Source organism: Phyllostomus hastatus, unplaced genomic scaffold, assembly GCF_019186645.2.
Source record: "Phyllostomus hastatus isolate PE091 unplaced genomic scaffold, TTU_PhHast_1.1 phas_scaffold_501, whole genome shotgun sequence".
Lineage (NCBI taxonomy): Eukaryota > Metazoa > Chordata > Mammalia > Chiroptera > Phyllostomidae > Phyllostomus > Phyllostomus hastatus.
In genome coordinates this window covers 72,053,881-72,077,296 of record NW_025334033.1, presented here as the reverse complement: position 1 = coordinate 72,077,296, position 23,416 = coordinate 72,053,881, and the positions used below count along the sequence as shown (strand labels likewise).

At 67.5% G+C, this 23,416-nt stretch overlaps 1 protein-coding gene across 1 annotated transcript in view; it reads left to right on the top strand.

Annotated features, from left to right (window-relative positions):
- Window positions 1-2,124: 2,124 nt before the first annotated feature.
- Window positions 2,125-23,416, top strand: part of AHNAK2 (AHNAK nucleoprotein 2) — a 29,544-nt gene continuing 8,252 nt past the window's right edge. The window contains 30 exon segments of the mRNA XM_045821975.1: window positions 2,125-2,217; window positions 2,817-3,055; window positions 4,641-4,753; window positions 12,255-12,313; window positions 12,417-12,509; window positions 12,808-12,909; window positions 13,706-13,847; window positions 14,084-14,268; window positions 14,377-14,706; window positions 15,537-17,294; window positions 17,296-17,565; window positions 17,630-17,854; window positions 17,856-17,951; window positions 17,954-18,127; window positions 18,191-18,304; window positions 18,306-18,512; window positions 18,514-18,700; window positions 18,764-19,081; window positions 19,084-19,319; window positions 19,384-19,923; window positions 20,208-20,657; window positions 20,659-20,700; window positions 20,702-20,767; window positions 20,769-20,942; window positions 21,007-21,069; window positions 21,071-21,328; window positions 21,330-21,402; window positions 21,440-21,519; window positions 21,521-21,547; window positions 21,591-23,416. Of these exon segments, the coding sequence (XP_045677931.1) occupies window positions 2,125-2,217; window positions 2,817-3,055; window positions 4,641-4,753; window positions 12,255-12,313; window positions 12,417-12,509; window positions 12,808-12,909; window positions 13,706-13,847; window positions 14,084-14,268; window positions 14,377-14,706; window positions 15,537-17,294; window positions 17,296-17,565; window positions 17,630-17,854; window positions 17,856-17,951; window positions 17,954-18,127; window positions 18,191-18,304; window positions 18,306-18,512; window positions 18,514-18,700; window positions 18,764-19,081; window positions 19,084-19,319; window positions 19,384-19,923; window positions 20,208-20,657; window positions 20,659-20,700; window positions 20,702-20,767; window positions 20,769-20,942; window positions 21,007-21,069; window positions 21,071-21,328; window positions 21,330-21,402; window positions 21,440-21,519; window positions 21,521-21,547; window positions 21,591-23,416 (8,540 nt within the window).

Sequence of the window (23,416 nt, the reverse complement as noted above, 5' to 3'; positions counted from 1 at the left end):
CCGGGGCCTGTACAGCTGGGCTGACAGGGAGCCCCCTGACCTCCGGCCTGGCCCCTGCCTTACACTTGAGAGCCCCTGGCTTGGCCTGAGACCACTGGCCACGCTGAGAAACGCACACCAGGGCCAGGGAGGCTCCATGTGTGGTGCGGCCGCGCAAGAGCGGGTCTGGGTGGCTATGGGAGTGCCGCGGCCCCTCCCGAGGGCGCTGCCATGCCCCGCCCTCTGAATCCGGCAGGCGGCCTCCGCACAGCCCTGCGCCCGGGCTGGGCTGCGCGCGGACGTGGGCGGGAGCGCACATCTGTGAACAGGAGTGCCCACCGCTGCCCACCGCGGAGCTGGGGCAGGGAGGCAGAGCTGTGCAGCCGGGCTCCGGCTCCGTGCGGCCGCGCCAGCGCAGGGCTGTGTCCCCACTCCGTAGACAGGGCCGCTGTGCGCAGGAGCAGTGAGGCAGAGTCCTGCCGCGTCCCTGGCTGGGGCGGGCGCGGAGCGGGAGGCAGCAGAGGTCATCCTGGCCCTGGTACCAGCCCTTCCCACACCTTGATGAGGTTGGTTCTCAAAGCCACTGCTGGAGAGGGCACCTGTGCTCCCGACAGCACCCCCAGGTGTTTCCCTGGTGGGGACACTGGTGCTGGGCAGCCGGGCTCCTGCCCCATGTGCTGGGGTGGGGCCCAGGAGTGCATAGGTGGGCCCAGTGCCTCAAGGCCCCTAGCCCCCACCCCAGGCACAGAGGCAGCGTGTGCCCACTGCACCCGGGACCGCTGTGGGTGGGCCTGCGGCAAGAGCGCCCTGGCAGCCTTGTCTCCCTCGGCCCGAGCTCTTTGGTCCTGCGCCCCGCCAGCAGCTGCCTCTTCCAGGAAGGCTCCTGGTGGCGGCCCACCCCAGCCCTTCCTCAGGCTCTGACCCTCTCTCTCCTCCCAGCTCCGTGTTTCAGGTTCAGCCCGGGGGTGGGGAAGTGCCAGGGAGGAGGCCCCCAGGCAGGTGGGGTGAGGCACTGGCCCTCTGGGGGCCCTGCCTTCACTTCAGGGGTGAAAACCCCAGATCTCCCCGGCTTGGCCCTCTGCCCAGGAGAAGGCCGACCCTGAGCTCAGAGCTAATGTGGGGGGCCCCTACCCTTCCAGCCATCTGTCTGAATCCCAAGGGGCCTGGGACTTGAGAGGTCAAGCCCCAGGGAGCAGGGGTTCACCGTGGTCAGTCAGCTTCAATCAACTTTGGTGGCCAGTGCAGTCTCGGGTGTGTGGAGGAGTCAGGGAGGGCTCCCTGGAGGAAGGGTTGTCTGATGGGGATGGCTGCACTTACAAGAGGCCTGGGGAGGGTGTCCGCGGGGCGGCAGCAAGTGGCCTAACCAGGTGGGGTGGGGGTGGGGTGGGGGTGGAGAGCGGAGGGTACAGGCTGTCAGGAGGGAGGGTTGTTTTAGGGGCATGAGAAAGCTCCAAAGGGTGTCAGGGCGGGTCCTGTGGGAAAGGCTGAGGCTGGGTGAGAAGACAGAGAGTTGAGGGCTGAGGGCAGGGAGCTGGGGTGAGCCCGGAGGGGCTGGGTGTGGACGTGGTGAGAGTGGCCCCTCCACCCCGTGAACCCCCTCCCCACTGCAAGGCCAATGGGAATTTTGGCCAAGGGTCAGGTCAGAGCCTTTGGGGCATCTCTGCTCGGCCCTGCCCACCCCTCCAGGCTTCCCTTTGTTTTTCTTTCTTTCTTTTTTTTTTTTTTTTTGGAAGCCACAGAGGCTGAGAGCCAAAGGCCTGCTTTGCTGGGATGCATATTTAATCGTCAGAAGCATTTTGAAAGTGGAAAAATGGACCTGGGCCCAGGAGCAGGAAGGTGGGGTGGGGTGGGGTGGGAGCTGGCACCTCCCCAGTGCCGGCCTCTCCACTGCCCTGGGGGGAGCCACAGGAGACCCTGCTGACCCCGAGAGTCTGTGAGGAGCAGCCTTGGGCAGGCCCATCACCCAGGGGTGACGGCAGAGCTGCTGAGTCCTGGGGAGGCTCTGCCAGCCGTATTCCTGCTTGGACACGGTGCCAGAGGTTGGTGTCCGCCCCGCAGCCGAGCTCAGAAAGGAGTGGGCTGGGGACGGGACCCTGGTGAGGCTCTCGCCTGGGCAGCCTGGGCAGCCTGGGCAGCCTGGGCACCATGGGCAGCCTGGGCAGCCTGGGCAGCATGGGCAGCATGGGCACCATGGGCAGACAGGCTGCTCAGGCCCAGGGTCTGCTGTCTAATGGCGAGGTCGGGCCCAGACGGGGCTCTGGGTGCTCTGCCCCACCCCCACACGGCCCCTGGGCCCCGCCTTCGAGGGTGGGGGAAGGACGGCAGCCCCCGGCAGGCACCTGGCTGTGGGTGGGACCCCGGGGGCGGCCCCCTTCCCAGCAGGCCTCACCCCTGGGTCTCGCCAGCACCCGAGGGCTCCTCGTGACACATCCCCGGAGAATGCCACGCTCAGGCCCGGCCCTCCTGCCAGCTGATTCACTATCAGCTGCCCTGTGCCTGCCCTCCCCTGCCCACAGCGGAACTCCCATGACTCCACTTGGGAGCCTGGGGGCTGGGTGGCGCTGAGCTGCAGCTGCCCGGGGAGTGGACACAGTGGGCACAGGCTGGACAGTGGCATCTCGGGACCGGCCCGCCTCCCAGGCCTGGCCACGTGGAGCCGGGGTCAGGCAGGTGGGGTCCCTGGGAGCTGAGCAGGTGGGCGGGCCTTGCTCAGAGCCAGGTGTGCACCTGTAGGACTGGAACCAGCTCTGGGGCCAGGTGTGAGGGGCGCCCCCCGCCCCCTGGCTGGCGCCCCTACAGGGTCCCAGTGGTGCTGACCCTGGGCCCTGTGCTTCCAGCCTGACCCTGCCTTTCTGCCCAGTGTCCCGGGCAGTCTGTGCATCCCCGCCCCTCCGTCAGCCTGGGAGCCGTGGGCACCCAGCGCCGGGCCAGGGCTGCTGGTGCGGGCCACTGGGGCCCAGGGAGGGTCCCGGCCCGGAGCTGGGAGGGCGCGCTGGGCAGAGCAAGTGCGAGTGGACGTGCCCAAGTCAGGAGAGACCTTCGTGGGGCGGAGGGAGCACCGGGCGCCCGGCCACAGGTGTGGTCTGGCTTCTGAGGTGGGGTTCTGGCCAAGACTGTTCCCGGGGAGCAGCGCCCGAGGTCAAGGAGGTGCTGGGGTCCAGGAGACGGGGGCAGCATAGAGGGCACGGGACACCTGGGCCCAGGAGGAGGCCTGGCAACACTGCTCCGGCCAACCGCCTCCTCGCTGAGTCAGCGGTGGGGGTGGGGCTGGTCCTGCGAGGCGCCAGGCTGTGAACAAGGCTCCGTCCGGGTGGGGGCTGTCTGGGCCGTGGGAGTGGGGGGTGGTCACGGGCGGGCAGGCTTGGTGGGCTTCCCTCCCTCTCTGTGAATAAAGGTGGTGGTGACCGTCAGGTTGTTAGGGGTGGGGGCGGCCAGAAGGGGCCTCTGTCGGCCCTTCTTCCAGGACTTCTGGTCCTGTCTGCCCACGGGTGCCCCTGCCCTGGGCTGGAGCTTTAGCCAGGAGCCCTCCGAGTGGCCAGGGGCCCTTCCCTGCCACTTACCCACCCCCCTCTGCTCCTGGCTTCTTGTGTCCGGCTGGGGGCCCAGTCCCAGCAGCTCCCTTTGGTGCCTGCTGACCCCAGCTGCCCAGCAGCCCCCCCACCCTCAGCGACCGTCGCTGACCCTGGCCTGGTGTGGCAGGCAGAGGTGCGGCCCAGGCCCTCCCCTCGCTGCCATCCAGCCCTGGCTGGGCCCCTCGGCTGCGCAGGCCGGGCCCGCAACCTGCTTGTGGGGTGCAGGTGCAGCCGCCAGCCGAGCCCCACCCTCGGGGCTGCGGGGTGCAGGGCGGGGCAGCCCTGGGATCCTGCAGATGCATACTGCAGGCATCCTGCCCGTCCAGCCCCGGCCTGCCCAGCCCTGTCAGCGCTCCCAGACTTGGGAGGGGCCTGCGTGCCTGGGGTGGGGTTGAGTCCTGGAGGATGGCAGGGGGCGGTGACAGGAAGAGGCAGGCCAGGCGGGCCGAGCCCTGGGGAGCCCAGGACTGGGGGTCTTCAGACTCAGGGGCGTGTTCCTCGGCCACTACTTGCATGCAGATGGCAAGTTGAACACTCTGGATCTCAGGGCCACCGATGCCGCGCTTTGAGTGGGAGGGGCTGCCGCGCTGGGGCTGAGGGAGCTGCAGGGGTCAGGCAGGCAGGTGGTGGCCAAGGGCACTCCCCCGAGGTCCCGTGCACAGGCTCAGTCCAGACCTGCTGGGCCTTGGTGGGCAGCCCTCTCGCCCTGCGGTCCCAGGGAAAGCGGGGTTCTGTGCCTGTGTGAGGTCCCCCACCGGGCACCCACAGGGAGACTGAGGCAGGGGGCTCGTGTGCAGCCTCCCTGGGGGGTCCTGTCTGACCTATGAGTCTGCACACAAGGCAGGACTGGACCGGACTGGACCGGACCGCGCTGGGCAGGACCAGACTGGGCGGGGCCCCGTGGGTGGCAGTGACTCAGACGTGCCCCGTGCTGGGCCCTGTTTCCTTCCCCCAGTCAGCTGCTCAGGATGGGGGAGGGGGCTGGCTCCAGGGGAGGGGCGGGCCCAGGCTCACAGAAACAGTGGGGGAGAGGCTTGGATCCCTTGGCTAGGAGAGGGCAGCCCACTCCCTGCCGTGGGCTGGGGCCAGCCTGGAAGGAGGCCCGAGGGTGGGGCAGCGAAGGGAGGCGCCCGGGAGGGTGTCTGGGGAGCCTGCAGCCCGGGACCATCACTGCCGGGCAAGTTGGGAGGACGCTGGCCTCGGTAAGCGGCTGCGGCCGTCTGCTGGGCCCACCCCTGCCCCCTGCCCCAGCCCCCGCCCCCGCCCTGGCTCAGCCCTGGGCCCCGCAGACCTGTGGGGGCTGTGTGGAGGCCTCGGGGGCCAGCAGGCACGGCTGGACTCGGCATCCCCCTGCCTCTCTGCCCTGCCCCAGCCCCCCGCTGAGGTTGGAGGGGCAGATGTGCGAGGTCAGCAGCCCAGGACGGGTATGCCTAAGGCTGGACCATGTGACCTGGAGGGGGCTCCTCAGATGATGGCCCTCGTGTGGTATGCTGGAGGCCCTGGGGGTGTGGGGGCCATTCGAGCCAGCCCAGACCTACTCACCTGCGGGTGCCAGGTGGGTTGTGGGGCCTGCAGTGGCCAGCCAACCCCCCAGGGGTCACGCTGGTCCCATCTGGCTGGACAGGAGCGTGGAGCTGCTCCTTTTGGCCGCTGGGCCCCTGGGAGTTGGTAGGCTGGTGTGTCCCGTGCCTCAGTTTCTCCAGGTGCTGCAGGAGGGGCACTGGGCCCACCTGCCGCCCCCCTCAGCACTCGGGATTTGGCCGCACCTGCAGGCCGGGCAGCCTGGCCTCCTTCCGGGAGATCTGCCCCGCTCCTTTCCTTCCTGTGTGCACCTGCTCTGTGCTGAGGTCTGTGTGCTGGGTGCTGGGTGAGCGCCGTGCTCCAGGGCCAGGGTGATGGCAGGCAGTGGCCAGGGCGATGGCAGGGTGGCCAGGTGGGTCTGTGAGTTGGCGGAGGGACTGGCAAATGAGAATTGCAGAGTTGGGGGGCCCAGGCTGGGGCTGCAGCGGTGAGGGCTGCCGAGGTAGCTCGGCCAGACTTGGGGAGGCCCCAAACCACGCTGACCACCAGGCGGCAGCAGGGGGCTTTGCAGGGGCGCTGCGGAGAGGGTGGCCTGGGAGGGCTGCGGGTGGGTGCGGAACCCTCGACCCAGATCTGGGGGGCCCAGGCTGGGTGCCTGCCCTCTGGAGCCCGGGAGCCTTGGAGGCTCAGCAGGAGCCTGGTGGCCTCCCACCAGCTACCCTGAGACGCAGCAGCAACCTCCGGAGGGGTGGGCGGGCCCTGGGCTGGCTGCCGGCTGCCGCCACTTCTGGAAGTCAGACCGTCTCATGACGAGTCAGCCCAGCCTTTCCCTGTTGGGTTCCAGGAGGAGGTGAGGCCTGGGTCTGGGCCGGGAGCCTGAGAGCGGTGTCCCAAGGGTGAGCCTGCCCCAGGGCTCCCCTCTCCCACTGCCTGGCCCCCTGGGTGCTGGGTGCCAGGCCCAGCCACACTTGTCCCTGCACACCCTTTGGGCCTCTCAGGCCGCCATCTGGGCACCCCCCCCCCACCCCACTGAGGCATTTTTTCTCCAGGCCAGTCTCTCGGTCCCCAGTCCCACGGCTGCCCTGGTGACATGCCCTGGGGACAAGCCCTGGGGACATGCAAATGCATTCAACCTCAAGGCGCTAGCCACACCTGGGTCTACCTGCAGGCAGGTGCTGGACTCCAGGGGTGGCTGTTCAGATGCAAAGTTGGTTTTTGTTTAAGCAAAATTGCCCCCCTCCCCCGCAACAGAAGTCCCACGTGGCTGGTGCTGATGCTGGCGGGGTCCCTAGCTGGGTCTGGAGCCCTATGGGCAAGTCGTCCTGTGTCCCCTTCCCCTGGTCCCCGCATGCCTCGGCTCTGGCCCCTCGCCCCCAGAAGACTCCCGTTCCTGGGAACGCAACGTTCTGGCTGAAGCAGCGCCCCCCTCCCATTCTCCCTAGTGGCCAGCTCCTCCTTCCCCAGGGTCTGCGGCCCGGCCAGCTGCTGCGTGAGGCCACAGAGGACCGGGGTTGGGGCTGGGCCCTGAGCCAAGGGGAAGAGGGAACGGCCTTTGGAACCTGGCTCAGCGTGCCGCCGCCCCCCCCCCCCCCCGTCCTCCTCTGAAATCTGGGGCTTTGGTGAGCTGGTCATTACTTGTTGTCTGGGGTGAGCGCTGGGGCCGGGCTGTCTACGGAGCCTATCTGTAGGGCCATGGGCCATGGGGACTGGGCCAGGCCAGGCCGGCCGACGGGACGCCTCCCCTGCACTGGGGACTGAGGGGCGGCCCCCTCAGGACAGGGCACTGGCAGCAAGATGCTCTGAGGGTCCCGGATGCCTCCTTGTCCCCGCCCCGGGGGCCAGGTTGGAGCCGGCCCAGCAGCCTTGCCCGGTCGGCACGGTTTCCTTCTTCCTGTTTGTGTGCCCCTGGCCAGGCCGGGGCTCTCCCATGGGAGCACGGGGGACCCAGAGCCTAAGGCGACTTCCCAGGGCCACGGTCTCCCCCCGCCTGCTCTTCCTCCCCGCGGCGGTGGGCTCGGCCCGCTGAGGGGGCGGCCGGGCCAGTGGGCCAGCCTGCACGGGCAGCCGAGCTCCCCCTGCTGCAGGTTCCCAGCCTGGGCACGCCCCACCTCCCTCACCCGCCCCGGTCGCCCACGAGACTCCCTGGAGCAGGCTGGGGGTAGGGCTTCTCGGGGCCTGGGGTCCCTGCCTGGCTGGGGGCCCTTCCTCCACATTGCCCCTGGAAACGCAGCCTCCCCAGCACCCGGCTGGAAACCCCGCTTGCTGGCCCGGCCTCCCCCTGCCCGGGGTCCCAGAGCCCCTCCGCCCTGTGCCGATGCCGCCCCCGTGGGGCCATGCCTGCCTGCCCGCCCACCCGCCCAGGAGGGCGGCCACTGGACCTTGTTTTGTTGTCTGACTCAGAGTCTCACTGCGGAGGCCAAGGGAGGGGAGGCTGGGTTTCTGGGTGGCCAGGAGCTTCCAGACCTCCCACTCCTCTGTGGGGGCTGCCTGCACCCCAGGCCGGCCAGACCCTCCGCTGCCCTGGCCCAGCCTGGCCCCCCTGGGCACGCGGCTGCCCCTCTGCCAGCCTCACTTGCCTCATTGCCTACGCACAGTGCCCTACGCGCTTTGGGGAGGGGGCGAGGGTCTGGGCGGAAGGGGAAGGGAAACCACGGCCAGGGAGAGTGGGACCCAGCGCCAGGGTGGGAGATGACTCCGCAGGGACAGGCTCTAGTCTCCGCCTCTCCCTTCCTCGGGCCGAATCAGGGTCCGGCTGGCTCCACTGCCCAGGGCTGGGGGGCCCTGTCTGCTGCCTGGGGACAGCCGTGCACAGCCCCTGAGCCCGAGCCCAGGAGTCACCAGCAGGGGGCGGTCCTGGGGCTGGAGAGGGATCCCAGCGGTTCAGGGCGGGGCTGGGCACCGCGCGGCGCGCGGAAGGTTGCAGATAAAGGGTTTGATTGTTGGGTTGCACAGAGCCACTCCGATTGTTTTTCCTGCTGGGCTGGCAGGGTGTTTCCCTAGGAATATATCCAATCTTTCTGAGTGTTCAGATTTATCGGCACAGCGTTTATGATTTCCTCATTTCAATTTTATGTAGGATTGATTTTTTTCCCTTGGAAAAGGGCACAAACCCTAAGTGTGTAGCATTTCCCCAAAGTGTACACACCAGTGAAGCAAGCGCCGGGATTGGCAGGTAGACCCTCGCCGCCAGGGCCCCTCCCCCGCCCGCTCCTGCGCCGGCGCTGCCTGGGGACGCGTGCGTTCACGCGCCTCGCCCTGCGCGGTGCCACAGGACGAGCACCCGGCTGTGTTCTCGTTCCAGCCGTGACGGACAGCTGAGCCTTCTGGGCTCTGAAATGGTGCTAGGAGGGCATTTGTGCGCCCATCCCACGGCGATCGCCCGCCTGACTTCCTGCGAAGCCGGGTGTGGCGCTGCGGGGCCGCAGGCGGGCTGCGCTGAGACGCAACGGGCCCTGGCAAAGCGCGGGGCGGGGCGGGGCGGGGCGGGGCAGGGCTGCCGGGCCGCCACTGGCGGAGGGGCCGCACGCCCCTCTGGGTTAGCTGGCGGGCTGGTTGGGGCTTTCTTGCGAGTTAGTTGCTTTTCGGAAGCTTCCCTGCCCATTCTGCAGTCGGGTTGCCCGTCTTCTGCTTTCGGTGGGCAGGATTCTCTGCGCACTCGTGTCGGAGGTCATGCGGTGTCTGCCTCGCGTCTCCCCGCCAGGCCCGCGGTGGGACTTGACGTGCTCCATCGCCGTAGCCTCTGCACCGTCACGTCCTCCGCCGGCTCCTCTCGGCGCTTCTCCTGTCCCGGGGGAGAATTGTTCCGTGTGTCTCCTGGAAGCCCGATTGTTATGCCATCGGCTGCGGCTCTCTGGCCCACAGGGAACGCGCCCTCTCGGGGCCGAGGGGGGGCCGACAGGGACGTTTTTTAATGTGGAGACAGGGGCCCAGCAGCAGGACCTTGGTCTGCTGGAGCTGGCGTCTGACTGAGCGCGCTTCTGGGACCTTTGCTCGGTCCCCTTGGTTTTCTGTCTCTGTTCCCGTTTGCCTGAGGGCGCCCGCCGTCTTTTCCTGCGTCTTTTCCTGCGCTTATCGAGACCTGTTTGCAAACAGCTTTCCGGACCTGTTTGCTCCAAGCTCCTGCCCATTTTTAATTGTGGGTTTTGTCTTTTTCTACTGAGCTGTCTTTCTGGCTGCAGGCCCTTGGACAGATACATCGGTTACCTTTCATTTCCTTCAGAGTGCCTTTCCACCCCGCGGGGCGGCTCAGCTGGTTAGAGCGTCCTCCCAAGGCTGCGGGTCCAACCCCTGGTCAGGACACATCCGGGCATCAGCCCATCAGTGCCTGGGTGGGGCAGCCAATCCATGTTTCTCCCTCGCCCTCTCTCTGAAGTCAATCAATCAATAGAAATTTTTTAGAAAAGAATGCCACTCCAGACCACAGGTATTTAATTGGGATGAAATATAACTTACCACATTTTCTTCTGTGACTCACACCTTCTGCATGCTGCCTCAAAGAGCTCTGCCTCGTCCGAGTGGCAAGGAATCTCTCCCGTGTTTTCTTCTGGTTTTAGAGTTCAGGTTTCACACCCGGCGGCTCTGTGACTCACCCTGAGTTAGTTTCTATGTGCGGGGTGACGTTCCGGGTGCCCCCGCCCCCACCACCCACAGAGAAACAGCCAGCCCACCCAGAACCGTTGTGGGAAGATGTAGTGTCCTCCTTTTGCAATAACTTGGCTGCCTTGTCGGAGCCGAGTGGGCGCGTGGAGCGGGGACCGTTCTGGGCTTTCTGTCCCCATATTCCCGTTTATACGCGTGCCTCAGCCCCACGGGGAGTCGGAGAAGACGCCGAGTGTCACTTACACTACCCCACGACCACGGAGGCGTTTGAAAGGCACCAGCGTGTGGTCCGCCTCGGTGACGGCCTCGGTGCACTCAGGAGGGCCGTGGGTCTGGCCACGCCAGGCAGCGTGGTCTGTGGCAGCTTGCTGGCCGGTGGCAGGCTGCGCACTCTCGCCTGCCCGGTTCTGTGAGGCCACGGTCACCGTGCGGCGGTGCGCCTGCCGCTGGGGCTGCGGACCTGCCGATCCGTTCCTCCGGCTTCCCTGCGGCGCACCTGGACCCTGCGAGCAGGTGTCCGCAGACTCAGGGGTGTGCTGGAGGTCACCAAGAGCAGGCACCTGCCGGTCGGCCCGCCTGGTGTGCAGTGCGGGTGCCGCCTGGTGGTGGTCCCAGGCCCCCCACCCGAGGCAGCGCCTGCCTAACTCTGGTAACACTGGGGAGCTTGGGCCCGACACACCCGTGTCCTTTCCGCTGGACGGCCACAGCCGCCACGCCCCGCACGTCGGGACGCCAGCGCCACGGCGTCCCGATCCCCGCCTCACCCGGGCAGCTGGTGGGCGTCGGCCTGCGTGTGTTCCATGGTCACAGCGTCGTTGGGGCGCGGCCACTTTCCCTCACACGTGTGTCGTCCGCAGCGGCCGCCCTGCCGCGGCCGAGCACCGTGACGGCGACCACCGCCTGCCCAGCCTGGGATGCCCGGCCGTTCTCGCGAGGAGCGAGCCAGCCCCCCGCCCCCCCCGCAGGGTCTCGTGTCTCTCGAGGAGGTTCGGAGACTGAGTGTGGAAAGCTGTGTTTCTGTGGAGGCCACGCGGACAGCTCTCGCCACGCTCTGCTTCCGCCGGCGGGCCTGAGCCGGCGCGTGGGGCCCGCCCCTTTGCCGCGGCGTTCCTGGCCGGGCCGCCCCCCAGGCCCCCAGGGCCGCTCTGTCTGCTGGCTCCTCTGCCTTCGCCTTCAGTTTTGTTTTTTTTTTTAGGATCAACTATCCTTTTTTTAATTTTTTAAAGATTTTACTTATTTATTTTTAGAGAGGGAAGGGAGGGAGAAAGAGAGAGAGAGAGAAACACCAATGTGTGGTTGCTGGGGGTCATGGCCTGCAACCCAGGCATGCACTCTGACTGGGAACCAAACCTGCGATGCTTTGGTTTGCAGCCCGCGCTCAATCCACTGAGCTACGCCAGCCAGGGCTCGCCTTCAGTTTTGAAGGACGGTTCGCCGCACACAGAATCCTTGGTCACGGCGTTTTCCTCCCACTGTCCTCCGGCTCCAGGGTGTCAGCTTCCCATGGTCCTCGTGCCCTGATGCTGTGGCCCAGTTATTTCCTTCCGGTGGCTTCCGCCGTCCCCTCCGTCTCTCAAGTGCTCGGCTGAGCTGGGCCTGGCCCGCATGTCGCGGGGCCTGTCCTCGTGCGGTTCGCTGAGCTCCGTGGTTCTGCAGCTTTCTCAGCCATCACGTCTTCAGACGCTTCAGACGCGCCTCCGCCCTCCCCCCTCCCCTGCGGGACCTCCGCTCCACACGCACATGCACACACACACACGCACACACACATGCACACACACCCGTGCACGCACACGCGCGCACACATGCGCACACACACACACTTGCACACGCGCACACGCAGAGCCGGCGCCCCGCAGGCGTCCGGCCCGTTTTCCCCCGTCCTCCCAGTGGGTTCGCGCTGCTCACCAGCCGGCGTTCTTCTCCTTTCTCCTCGCGTCTGTCCCGGTTCTGCCGCTAAGCTCCGCCCCCCCCCCCGCCCCCCGCAGTGTGTTTTCTGCTCCTGCACTCCGGCTTGCGGTCTTTAAAAACTACGACGTATTTCCTTGTGACCGTCTTCCTTCCTCGGTGCCGCGCCTTTTCCAGCCATCCTCTAAACGTGGTTCGCTTTAGCTCTGGGACCAGTTTTCGACAGTCGCCGCGGGGCCCCTCCTAAACGCCCCATCGGCGGGTGTTCAGAGACGGGCCCGGTCCCAAGCTGCTCCTCGGCGCGGCCCCGCCCTCCCGTGTCTCTGGGCGTCCCGGACGTCCCGTCTGCCGAGTTCGGGACGTCACGGGCTCCGTGCTGCAGCCGCTCTGGACTCGGAGTCCCCTCGGGCCGATCGTCGCCGCGCTGCCTTTGGCGCCTTCCTGGGACTACGTCCGCGGAGGCTGCCCCTCGGTCTGAGCGGCCCCGCCCCGGCTCGCAGCCCTCTGACCTGAGGCCACAGCCTCCCGCCCAGCGGCTGTGGGTCCACCCTGCAGGCGGCCTCAGGCTCAGCGGCCAGGCGAGGTGACCCTGCTCCCACGGCCTCTGGGCCCCCTGGGCCCCCGCTCTCAGGCCCACCGACCTGCGGGGCAGCCCTGACTCTGCCTCTCTCTCCACAGTGTCCGGCCGCCAGCTGCAGCCTGGATTGCCAGACACGGACCCGGAGGAGGACCCCTCTGTGAGTGAGCCCAGGGGGCGAGGCCTCCTCGAACCCCACCCCTCCCCCGGGCCCGGGCCCACCCTGTGAGGCCGAGGGTCACCCGGTTCTCTCCTCCTGCCAGGTGACCGAGGGGCCCGTGGACGAGATCATTCGGCCTCGGCCACAGGGGTCCTCGCCCGTCTACGAATGCTCGACGGAGGAGTTCGGACGCCCGGTGAGCCTGCTGGACAGAGGCCCACGGGCGCAGGGCAGGCGTGGGTGTGGGGCCCCAAGGGGACGCCTCTCCCGCTGCACTGCCCTGTGCGGGCAGTTCTCCGCCTGTCTGCGCAGCCCGCGGGCCACAGCGGTGCCCGACGGGCCCTCCTCTCCGGCCCCCCCCCCACCTGGAGTGTGTGTTCGTGGGCCCACCTGTGGGGAGGGGCGTGCTGGCTCCGGACGGGGGGTGCAGACAGCGTCCCCACAGCGGGGCGGGGCTGGGGCAGGCGGGTCACCCTTGGTGTCTGTGGCTGTAGGAAGACACACCCAGCAGGCGAGCCCCCTCGGGGCGACGGCGGTCCTGGTGGAAGCGGGATTCCGGGGACTCCCGGACACTTTCCAAGATGAGTCGTGCAGAGGTGGGCAAGGCGGGAATGCGGGGGCGGGGCTGGGCCCCGCAACAGGGGCTGCAGCAGGGCGGGAAGGAGGGGCAGGGGGGATGGCGGCGTGCTCCTGTGCCCTGTGCCCGGCCCCTGTCCCCTCGTCAGGCCTGGGGCTCAAGGGCTTCCGAAGGCCAGCCCAGGCCTCCCCACGGCCCAGCGCCCTGCGGTGAAGGGCTGGACTCCAGCCAGAGGACCTCGGTGCACAGACCTGGCTACACACGGGTGACCAGGCGGGCCCAGACGGCGCCCAGGTCTGTGGCTTCCGGTGAGGCGGGGACACTGCCCCCTGAGGCCCATTCTGTGGTCAGCGGCTCGGCAAGGGTCCAGCTCTGCCGGCCGCCAGGGCCCCGCCATGCCCCAGGTCAGGCCGGCGGCGTTTCCCTCGGCACTGGTGACCCTGCGTGGCTCGAGCAGCAGCTGCCTCGTGGGCCAGCGGAGCTTGCAGCGCTGGAGAGTGAGCAGAGGGAGACGGAGGAAGGCCCGGGTCCCGGGGAGCAGAGACCTCTCCCCCTTGCTGGCCGAGCCCTCCGGGTCTGCATGGCTGCGGACGGGCTGCCCCCAAGTCCGGGCAGGTGGGGGCGGAGACGGGAAAAGGCCGTTCCCCCCGCAGGTGCAGCGGGTGTTGCTGCCTTCCCGGCCTGCCTGGTGGGGCCCTCCCCTCGCCCTCTGCTGCTGGGTGACAGGCAGGACCTGGGGTCTCTGTCCTCGGGGGAGGGGGCCCCGGCACTGAGCTCAACCGCGGCCCCGGCACGCTTCTGCCTTGTCCGCGCAGGAGGCGACGGAGGTGACGCTGGAGACTGAGGCGGAGGCTGGAGTCAGCGGCTACAGCGTCACGGGCGGCGGGGAACAGGGCATCTTTGTGAAGCAGGTGCTGCAGGGCTCCTCGGCCGCCAGGCTCTTCAGCCTGAGAGAAGGTGCCACAGCCGCCCCGGCCCTGGGCCCCCCGGCCCCCGGTCCCCATGGTCCCTGTCCCAGGGCGGAGCGCCTGCCCTGTGGTGGCGCGGGGGTGGCCGGCCCCGCCTGGGCTCTGTGGCGGGGAGGGCTGGGCAGTGGTGAGTCGGGCTCCCCCCACACACGCACCCCCGCAGGGCCCTCCTCCTCGGGAGCGGGCCTGGGGAGCTGAGGCCGTGCCCACTCCGTGCTTGTCCAGGGGACCAGCTGCTCAGCGCCACCATCTTCTTCGACAACATCAGCTATGAGGACGCGCTCAAAATCCTCCAGTACTCGGAGCCGTACAAGGTCCAGCTCAGGATCAAGCGGCCACTTCCCGCCGGCGGGGATGGCGAGCGGGCTCACAGCGCCACCCAGGTCGCCCCGGAGCGCACGGAGAAGCAGGTGCGGCCACCGCCGCGGCGGCCCCTGGGCCCGGGCCAGGGTGTCCCCACGCCCGGGCCTCGGACGCCGCGTGCTCGCGGCTACAGGCACCCTCTCCCTGTGTTTCAGGACGTGGGCGAGGCCTACGGGAGCACGGACACTCCCGTGCGGTCGCTGGACGCAGAAGGAGACCAGGAGAGGCTCATCTCCCGGCCCAGAGAGGGCCGAGGCCGGCGTCCCCGGGGGGACAGGCTCTCTTGGCCCAAGTTCCAAGCCATAAAGACCAAGCGAGGGCCCCGGAGGTCACGCAGCTCCTCGGAGGCCGGCGAGAGGGGCCAGGCCCTGGACGTGTCCCCCACGAGCTCAGACGCGGAGGCCCAGTTCCTGGCAGAGGAGCGGGAGCCCCGCGCAGGGCCCGGTGGCCAGCGGAGGAGGAGGCTCCTGAACCTGCAGTTCAAGGTGGGCCCGGAGGTGGGGCCGTCGTGGGTGGGGCATCGGATGGAGGGGCCAGGGCAGGGCTGTGCAGGCCCGGGACCTGGAGGGGGCAGGGTCCTGGGATGACACCCCACGGGACCGAGGGCTGTTGCCTGCGGCAGGGGAGCGGCCAAGGTGGGAAGACGCCCGGGAGGGGACATGCCCTCCCCAGGCAGCCACCTGCAGAGCGGACAGAGGGCCCTGGGCTGTGGGGCTGGCATAAACCCCAGAGGCCAAGAATTGTCACAGGAGGTAAACGTCCCCGAGGAGCCTGTGCCGCAAGGGAAACCCAAACAGGCACAAGCCCCCGACAGGGCATGGAGAGCCACAAGGAGGGAGCCGGGACAAGGGTGGAAAACGGGGGTGGAAGGTGGCGCCTGCAAGAGGCTGCAGAGGAAGGCCGCACACAGGGCCGGCCGGCTGAGGCCCACCTCCGAATGCCCAACGTGAAGACACACAACTTGACCGTTTCCAAAGAAACTCTGCTGGGGACGGCAGGAGGAGGGGTGGCCCTTGGGCAGGCCACAGAGCCCTGGAGAACAGGGCCCACAGACACGGAGGGGCAGGGTCACGGAAGGGTCTCCAGCACCCAGGAGAAAGTAAGAGGAGAGTGGGGTCGGACAGGACCAGGGGGGAAGGAGAAAAGAGGGAGCACACAGGGGCAGCGACGGGAGGGAGCGAAAGGAACATCAGACAGGTCCAAGGACGGCCGTTCACGGGGTGGACCACACGTAAGGCCAGGGAGGTGAAAGGAGGAGGGACAGGAGAAGACACAGACGCACGGGTCCACACATCTCACCGTTATCAAATTGCAGAAGGATGCAGAGGGGAGCGATGGAGAAGATACCAGAGCACTCAGAAAAGGCCGAAAAAAAATGACCGGAAAGGAACCACAAGGAACACTGCAGGGCGACGTGAGACGTCGGGACACAGAGTTGGCAGCCCGGGACACCAGGTTCAAGATGCCCAAGTTCAAGATGCCGTCCTTCGGAGTGTCGGCCTCCGGCAAGCCCGTACAGGCCTCGGCGGACGTGTCCCTGCCCTCCGTGCAGGCCGAGGTGAAGACCAGTGTCATCAGCCGAGAGCTGGCCTCCGCCGACGTGCACATGAAGACAGGCGAGCTGGGCGAGAAGCTGCCCGTGGCCCACATGCCCAAGGTGCAGATGCCCAGCATCAAGATGCCCAAAGTAGATTTCAAGGGCCCCCAGATGGACATCAAGGGCCCCCAGGTGGACATGAAGGGCCCCCAGGTGGACCTCAAGGGGCCCAAATTGGACGTGAAGACCCCCAAGGGCCAGGTGACCGGCCCTGAGGTGGACGTGGCTGTCCCCAGCGTGGAGGTGGACGTGCAGGCGCCCGGCGCCAGGCTGGAGGGCGACCTCGGCCTGGGTGACAAGGAGGGGGCCAGCAAGTTCAAGATGCCCAAGTTCAAGATGCCGTCCTTCGGCGTGTCGGGACCCGGCAAGGATCTGGGCACCTCCGTGGACGTGACCATGCCCAAGGCCACTGGGGAGGTGAGCCTGCCCTCGGTGGGCGTTGACCTCGCGGGCCCCCAGAGGGGGGGCATCCAGCTTCCCTCTGCTGAGGTGGAGCTGCCAGGGGCAGAGGTGGAGGTGGCCCTGCCCGAGGGAGAGGTGGCCCTGGGCGACCTGAAGGGCAAAGCAGACGGCGCCAGGTTCAAGGGCCACCTGCCCAAGGTGCAGATGCCCAGCATCAAGATGCCCAAGGTGGACATCAAGGGCCCCCAGATGGACATCAAGGGCCCTCAGGTGGACATCAAGGCACCCAAGCTGGACATCAAGGGCCCCCAGGTGGACCTCAAGGGGCCCAAATTGGACGTGAAGACCCCCAAGGGCCAGGTGACCGGCCCTGAGGTGGACGTGGCTGTCCCCAGCGTGGAGGTGGACGTGCAGGCGCCCGGCACCAGGCTGGAGGGCGACCTCGGCCTGGGTGACAAGGAGGGGGCCAGCAAGTTCAAGATGCCCAAGTTCAAGATGCTGTCCTTCGGCGTGTCGGGGCCCGGCAAGGATCTGGGCACCTCCGTGGACGTGACCATGCCCAAGGCCACTGGGGAGGTGAGCCTGCCCTCGGTGGGCGTTGACCTGCGGGCCCCAGAGGGGGGCATCCAGCTTCCCTCTGCTGAGGTGGAGCTGCCAGGGGCAGAGGTGGAGGTGGCCCTGCCCGAGGGAGAGGTGGCCCTGGGCGACCTGAAGGGCAAAGCAGACGGCGCCAGGTTCAAGGGCCACCTGCCCAAGGTGCAGATGCCCAGCATCAAGATGCCCAAGGTGGACATCAAGGGCCCCCAGATGGACATCAAGGGCCCTCAGGTGGACATCAAGGCACCCAAGCTGGACATCAAGGGCCCCCAGATGGACCTCAAGGGGCCCAAATTGGACGTGAAGACCCCCAAGGGCCACGTGACCGGCCCTGAGGTGGACGTGGCTGTCCCCAGCGTGGAGGTGGACGTGCAGGCGCCCGGCGCCAGGCTGGAGGGTGACCTCGGCCTGGGTGACAAGGAGGGGGCCAGCAAGTTCAAGATGCCCAAGTTCAAGATGCCGTCCTTCGGCGTGTCGGGGGCCCGGCAAGGATCTGGGCACCTCCGTGGACGTGACCATGCCCAAGGCCACTGGGGAGGTGAGCCTGCCCTCGGTGGGCGTTGACCTGCGGGCCCCAGAGGGAGGCATCCAGCTGCCCTCTGCTGAGGTGGAGCTGCCAGGGGCAGAGGTGGAGGTGGCCCTGTCCGAGCGAGAGGTGGCCCTGGGCGACCTGAAGGGCAAAGCAGATGGTGCCAAGATCAAGGGCCACCTGCCCAAGATGCAGATGCCCAGCATCAAGATGCCCAAGGTGGACATCAAGGGCCCCCCAGATGGACATCAAGGGCCCTCAGGTGGACATCAAGGCACCCAAGCTGGATATCAAGGGCCCCCAGGTGGACCTCAAGGGGCCTAAGCTGGATGTGAAGACCCCCAAAGGCCAAGTGACCGGCCCAGAGGTGGACGTGGCTCTGCCCAGCGTGGAGGTGGACGTGCAGGCGCCCGGCGTCAGGCTGGAGGGCGACCTCGGCCTGGGTGACAAGGAGGGGGCCAGCAAGTTCAAGATGCCCAAGTTCAAGATGCCGTCCTTCGGCGTGTCGGGGGCCCGGCAAGGATCTGGGCACCTCCGTGGGCGTGACCATGCCCAAGGCCACTGGGGAGGTGAGCCTGCCCTCGGTGGGCGTTGACCTGCGGGCCCCCAGAGGGGGGGCATCCAGCTTCCCTCTGCTGAGATGGAGCTGCCAGGGGCAGAGGTGGAGGTGGCCCTGCCCGAGGGAGAGGTGGCCCTGGGCGACCTGAAGGGCAAAGCAGACGGCGCCAGGTTCAAGGGCCACCTGCCCAAGGTGCAGATGCTCAGCATCAAGATGCCCAAGGTGGACATCAAGGGCCCCCAGATGGACATCAAGGGCCCTCAGGTGGACATCAAGGCACCCAAGATGGACATCAAGGGCCCCCAGGTGGACCTCAAGGGGCCCAAATTGGACGTGAAGACCCCCAAGGGCCAGGTGACCGGCCCAGAGGTGGACGTGGCTCTGCCCAGCGTGGAGGTGGGACGTGCAGGCGCCCGGCGTCAGGCTGGAGGGCGACCTCGGCCTGGGTGACAAGGAGGGGGCCAGCAAGTTCAAGATGCCCAAGTTCAAGATGCCGTCCTTCGGCGTGTCGGGGCCCGGCAAGGATCTGGGCACCTCCGTGGACGTGACCATGCCCAAGGCCACTGGGGAGGTGAGCCTGCCCTCGGTGGGCGTTGACCTGCGGGCCCCCAGAGGGGGGCATCCAGCTGCCCTCTGCTGAGGTGGAGCTGCCAGGGGCAGAGGTGGAGGTGGCCCTGTCCGAGCGAGAGGTGGCCCTGGGCGACCTGAAGGGCAAAGCAGATGGTGCCAAGATCAAGGGCCACCTGCCCAAGATGCAGATGCCCAGCATCAAGATGCCCAAGGTGGACATCAAGGGCCCCCCAGATGGACATCAAGGGCCCTCAGGTGGACATCAAGGCACCCAAGATGGATATCAAGGGGCCCCCCAGGTGGACCTCAAGGGGCCTAAGCTGGATGTGAAGACCCCCAAAGGCCAAGTGACCGGCCCAGAGGTGGACGTGGCTCTGCCCAGCGTGGAGGTGGACGTGCAGGCGCCCGGCGTCAGGCTGGAGGGCGACCTCGGCCTGGGTGACAAGGAGGGGGCCAGCAAGTTCAAGATGCCCAAGTTCAAGATGCCGTCCCTTCGGCGTGTCGGGGGCCCGGCAAGGATCTGGGCACCTCCGTGGGACGTGACCATGCCCAAGGCCACTGGGGAGGTGAGCCTGCCCTCGGTGGGCGTTGACCTGCGGGCCCCAGAGGGGGCATCCAGCTGCCCTCTGCTGAGGTGGAGCTGCCAGGGGCAGAGGTGGAGGTGGCCCTGCCCGAGGGAGAGGTGGCCCTGGGCGACCTGAAGGGCAAAGCAGACGGCGCCAGGTTCAAGGGCCACCTGCCCAAGGTGCAGATGCCCAGCATCAAGATGCCCAAGGTGGACATCAAGGGCCCCCAGATGGACATCAAGGGCCCTCAGGTGGACATCAAGGCACCCAAGCTGGACATCAAGGGCCCCCAGATGGACCTCAAGGGGCCCAAATTGGACGTGAAGACCCCCCAAGGGCCACGTGACCGGCCCTGAGGTGGACGTGGCTGTCCCCAGCGTGGAGGTGGACGTGCAGGCGCCCGGCGCCAGGCTGGAGGGTGACCTCGGCCTGGGTGACAAGGAGGGGGCCAGCAAGTTCAAGATGCCCAAGTTCAAGATGCCGTCCTTCGGCGTGTCGGGGCCCGGCAAGGATCTGGGCACCTCCGTGGACGTGACCATGCCCAAGGCCACTGGGGAGGTGAGCCTGCCCTCGGTGGGCGTTGACCTGCGGGCCCCAGAGGGGGGCATCCAGCTGCCCTCTGCTGAGGTGGAGCTGCCAGGGGCAGAGGTGGAGGTGGCCCTGCCCGAGGGAGAGGTGGCCCTGGGCGACCTGAAGGGCAAAGCAGACGGCGCCAGGTTCAAGGGCCACCTGCCCAAGGTGCAGATGCCCAGCATCAAGATGCCCAAGGTGGACATCAAGGGCCCCCCAGATGGACATCAAGGGCCCTCAGGTGGACATCAAGGCACCCAAGCTGGACATCAAGGGGCCCCCCAGATGGACCTCAAGGGGCCCAAATTGGACGTGAAGACCCCCCAAGGGCCACGTGACCGGCCCTGAGGTGGGACGTGGCTGTCCCCAGCGTGGAGGTGGGACGTGCAGGCGCCCGGCGCCAGGCTGGAGGGTGACCTCAGCCTGGGTGACAAGGAGGGGGGCCAGCAAGTTCAAGATGCCCAAGTTCAAGATGCCGTCCCTTCGGCGTGTCGGGGGCCCGGCAAGGATCTGGGCACCTCCGTGGGACGTGACCATGCCCAAGGCCACTGGGGAGGTGAGCCTGCCCTCGGTGGGCGTTGACCTGCGGGCCCCAGAGGGAGGCATCCAGCTGCCCTCTGCTGAGGTGGAGCTGCCAGGGGGCAGAGGTGGAGGTGGCCCTGTCCGAGCGAGAGGTGGCCCTGGGCGACCTGAAGGGCAAAGCAGATGGTGCCAAGATCAAGGGCCACCTGCCCAAGATGCAGATGCCCAGCATCAAGATGCCCAAGGTGGACATCAAGGGCCCCCAGATGGACATCAAGGGCCCTCAGGTGGACATCAAGGCACCCAAGCTGGATATCAAGGGCCCCCAGGTGGACCTCAAGGGGCCTAAGCTGGATGTGAAGACCCCCCAAAGGCCAAGTGACCGGCCCAGAGGTGGGACGTGGCTCTGCCCAGCGTGGAGGTGGGACGTGCAGGCGCCCGGCGTCAGGCTGGAGGGCGACCTCGGCCTGGGTGACAAGGAGGGGGCCAGCAAGTTCAAGATGCCCAAGTTCAAGATGCCGTCCCTTCGGCGTGTCGGGGCCCGGCAAGGATCTGGGCACCTCCGTGGGACGTGACCATGCCCAAGGCCACTGGGGAGGTGAGCCTGCCCTCGGTGGGCGTTGACCTGCGGGCCCCCAGAGGGGGGCATCCAGCTTCCCTCTGCTGAGATGGAGCTGCCAGGGGCAGAGGTGGAGGTGGCCCTGCCCGAGGGAGAGGTGGCCCTGGGCGACCTGAAGGGCAAAGCAGACGGCGCCAGGTTCAAGGGCCACCTGCCCAAGGTGCAGATGCCCAGCATCAAGATGCCCAAGGTGGACATCAAGGGCCCCCCAGATGGACATCAAGGGCCCTCAGGTGGACATCAAGGCACCCAAGATGGACATCAAGGGCCCCCAGGTGGACCTCAAGGGGCCCAAATTGGACGTGAAGACCCCCAAGGGGCCAGGTGACCGGCCCAGAGGTGGACGTGGCTCTGCCCAGCGTGGAGGTGGACGTGCAGGCGCCCGGCGTCAGGCTGGAGGGCGACCTCGGCCTGGGTGACAAGGAGGGGGCCAGCAAGTTCAAGATGCCCAAGTTCAAGATGCCGTCCTTCGGCGTGTCGGGGCCCGGCAAGGATCTGGGCACCTCCGTGGACGTGACCATGCCCAAGGCCACTGGGGAGGTGAGCCTGCCCTCGGTGGGCGTTGACCTGCGGGCCCCCAGAGGGGGGCATCCAGCTGCCCTCTGCTGAGGTGGAGCTGCCAGGGGGCAGAGGTGGAGGTGGCCCTGTCCGAGCGAGAGGTGGCCCTGGGCGACCTGAAGGGCAAAGCAGATGGTGCCAAGATCAAGGGCCACCTGCCCAAGATGCAGATGCCCAGCATCAAGATGCCCAAGGTGGACATCAAGGGCCCCCCAGATGGACATCAAGGGCCCTCAGGTGGACATCAAGGCACCCAAGATGGATATCAAGGGCCCCCCAGGTGGACCTCAAGGGGCCTAAGCTGGATGTGAAGACCCCCCAAAGGCCAAGTGACCGGCCCAGAGGTGGGACGTGGCTCTGCCCAGCGTGGAGGTGGGACGTGCAGGCGCCCGGCGTCAGGCTGGAGGGCGACCTCGGCCTGGGTGACAAGGAGGGGGCCAGCAAGTTCAAGATGCCCAAGTTCAAGATGCCGTCCTTCGGCGTGTCGGGGCCCGGCAAGGATCTGGGCACCTCCGTGGACGTGACCATGCCCAAGGCCACTGGGGAGGTGAGCCTGCCCTCGGTGGGCGTTGACCTGCGGGCCCCAGAGGGGGGCATCCAGCTGCCCTCTGCTGAGGTGGAGCTGCCAGGGGCAGAGGTGGAGGTGGCCCTGCCCGAGGGAGAGGTGGCCCTGGGCGACCTGAAGGGCAAAGCAGACGGCGCCAGGTTCAAGGGCCACCTGCCCAAGGTGCAGATGCCCAGCATCAAGATGCCCAAGGTGGACATCAAGGGCCCCCAGATGGACATCAAGGGCCCTCAGGTGGACATCAAGGCACCCAAGCTGGACATCAAGGGCCCCCAGGTGGACCTCAAGGGGCCCAAATTGGACGTGAAGACCCCCAAGGGCCAGGTGACCGGCCCAGAGGTGGACGTGGCTCTGCCCAGCGTGGAGGTGGACGTGCAGGCGCCCGGCGTCAGGCTGGAGGGCGACCTCGGCCTGGGTGACAAGGAGGGGGCCAGCAAGTTCAAGATGCCCAAGTTCAAGATGCCGTCCTTCGGCGTGTCGGGGCCCGGCAAGGATCTGGGCACCTCCGTGGACGTGACCATGCCCAAGGCCACTGGGGAGGTGAGCCTGCCCTCGGTGGGCGTTGACCTGCGGGCCCCAGAGGGGGGCATCCAGCTGCCCTCTGCTGAGGTGGAGCTGCCAGGGGCAGAGGTGGAGGTGGCCCTGTCCGAGCGAGAGGTGGCCCTGGGCGACCTGAAGGGCAAAGCAGATGGTGCCAAGATCAAGGGCCACCTGCCCAAGATGCAGATGCCCAGCATCAAGATGCCCAAGGTGGACATCAAGGGCCCCCAGATGGACATCAAGGGCCCTCAGGTGGACATCAAGGCACCCAAGCTGGATATCAAGGGCCCCCAGGTGGACCTCAAGGGGCCTAAGCTGGATGTGAAGACCCCCAAAGGCCAAGTGACCGGCCCAGAGGTGGACGTGGCTCTGCCCAGCGTGGAGGTGGACGTGCAGGCGCCCAGCGTCAGGCTGGAGGGCGACCTCGGCCTGGGTGACAAGGAGGGGGCCAGCAAGTTCAAGATGCCCAAGTTCAAGATGCCGTCCTTCGGCGTGTCGGGGCCCGGCAAGGATCTGGGCACCTCCGTGGACGTGACCATGCCCAAGGCCACTGGGGAGGTGAGCCTGCCCTCGGTGGGCGTTGACCTGCGGGCCCCAGAGGGGGGCATCCAGCTTCCCTCTGCTGAGATGGAGCTGCCAGGGGCAGAGGTGGAGGTGGCCCTGCCCGAGGGAGAGGTGGCCCTGGGCGACCTGAAGGGCAAAGCAGACGGCGCCAGGTTCAAGGGCCACCTGCCCAAGGTGCAGATGCCCAGCATCAAGATGCCCAAGGTGGACATCAAGGGCCCCCAGATGGACATCAAGGGCCCTCAGGTGGACATCAAGGCACCCAAGATGGACATCAAGGGCCCCCAGGTGGACCTCAAGGGGCCCAAATTGGACGTGAAGACCCCCAAGGGCCAGGTGACCGGCCCAGAGGTGGACGTGGCTCTGCCCAGCGTGGAGGTGGACGTGCAGGCGCCCGGCGCCAGGCTGGAGGGCGACCTCGGCCTGGGTGACAAGGA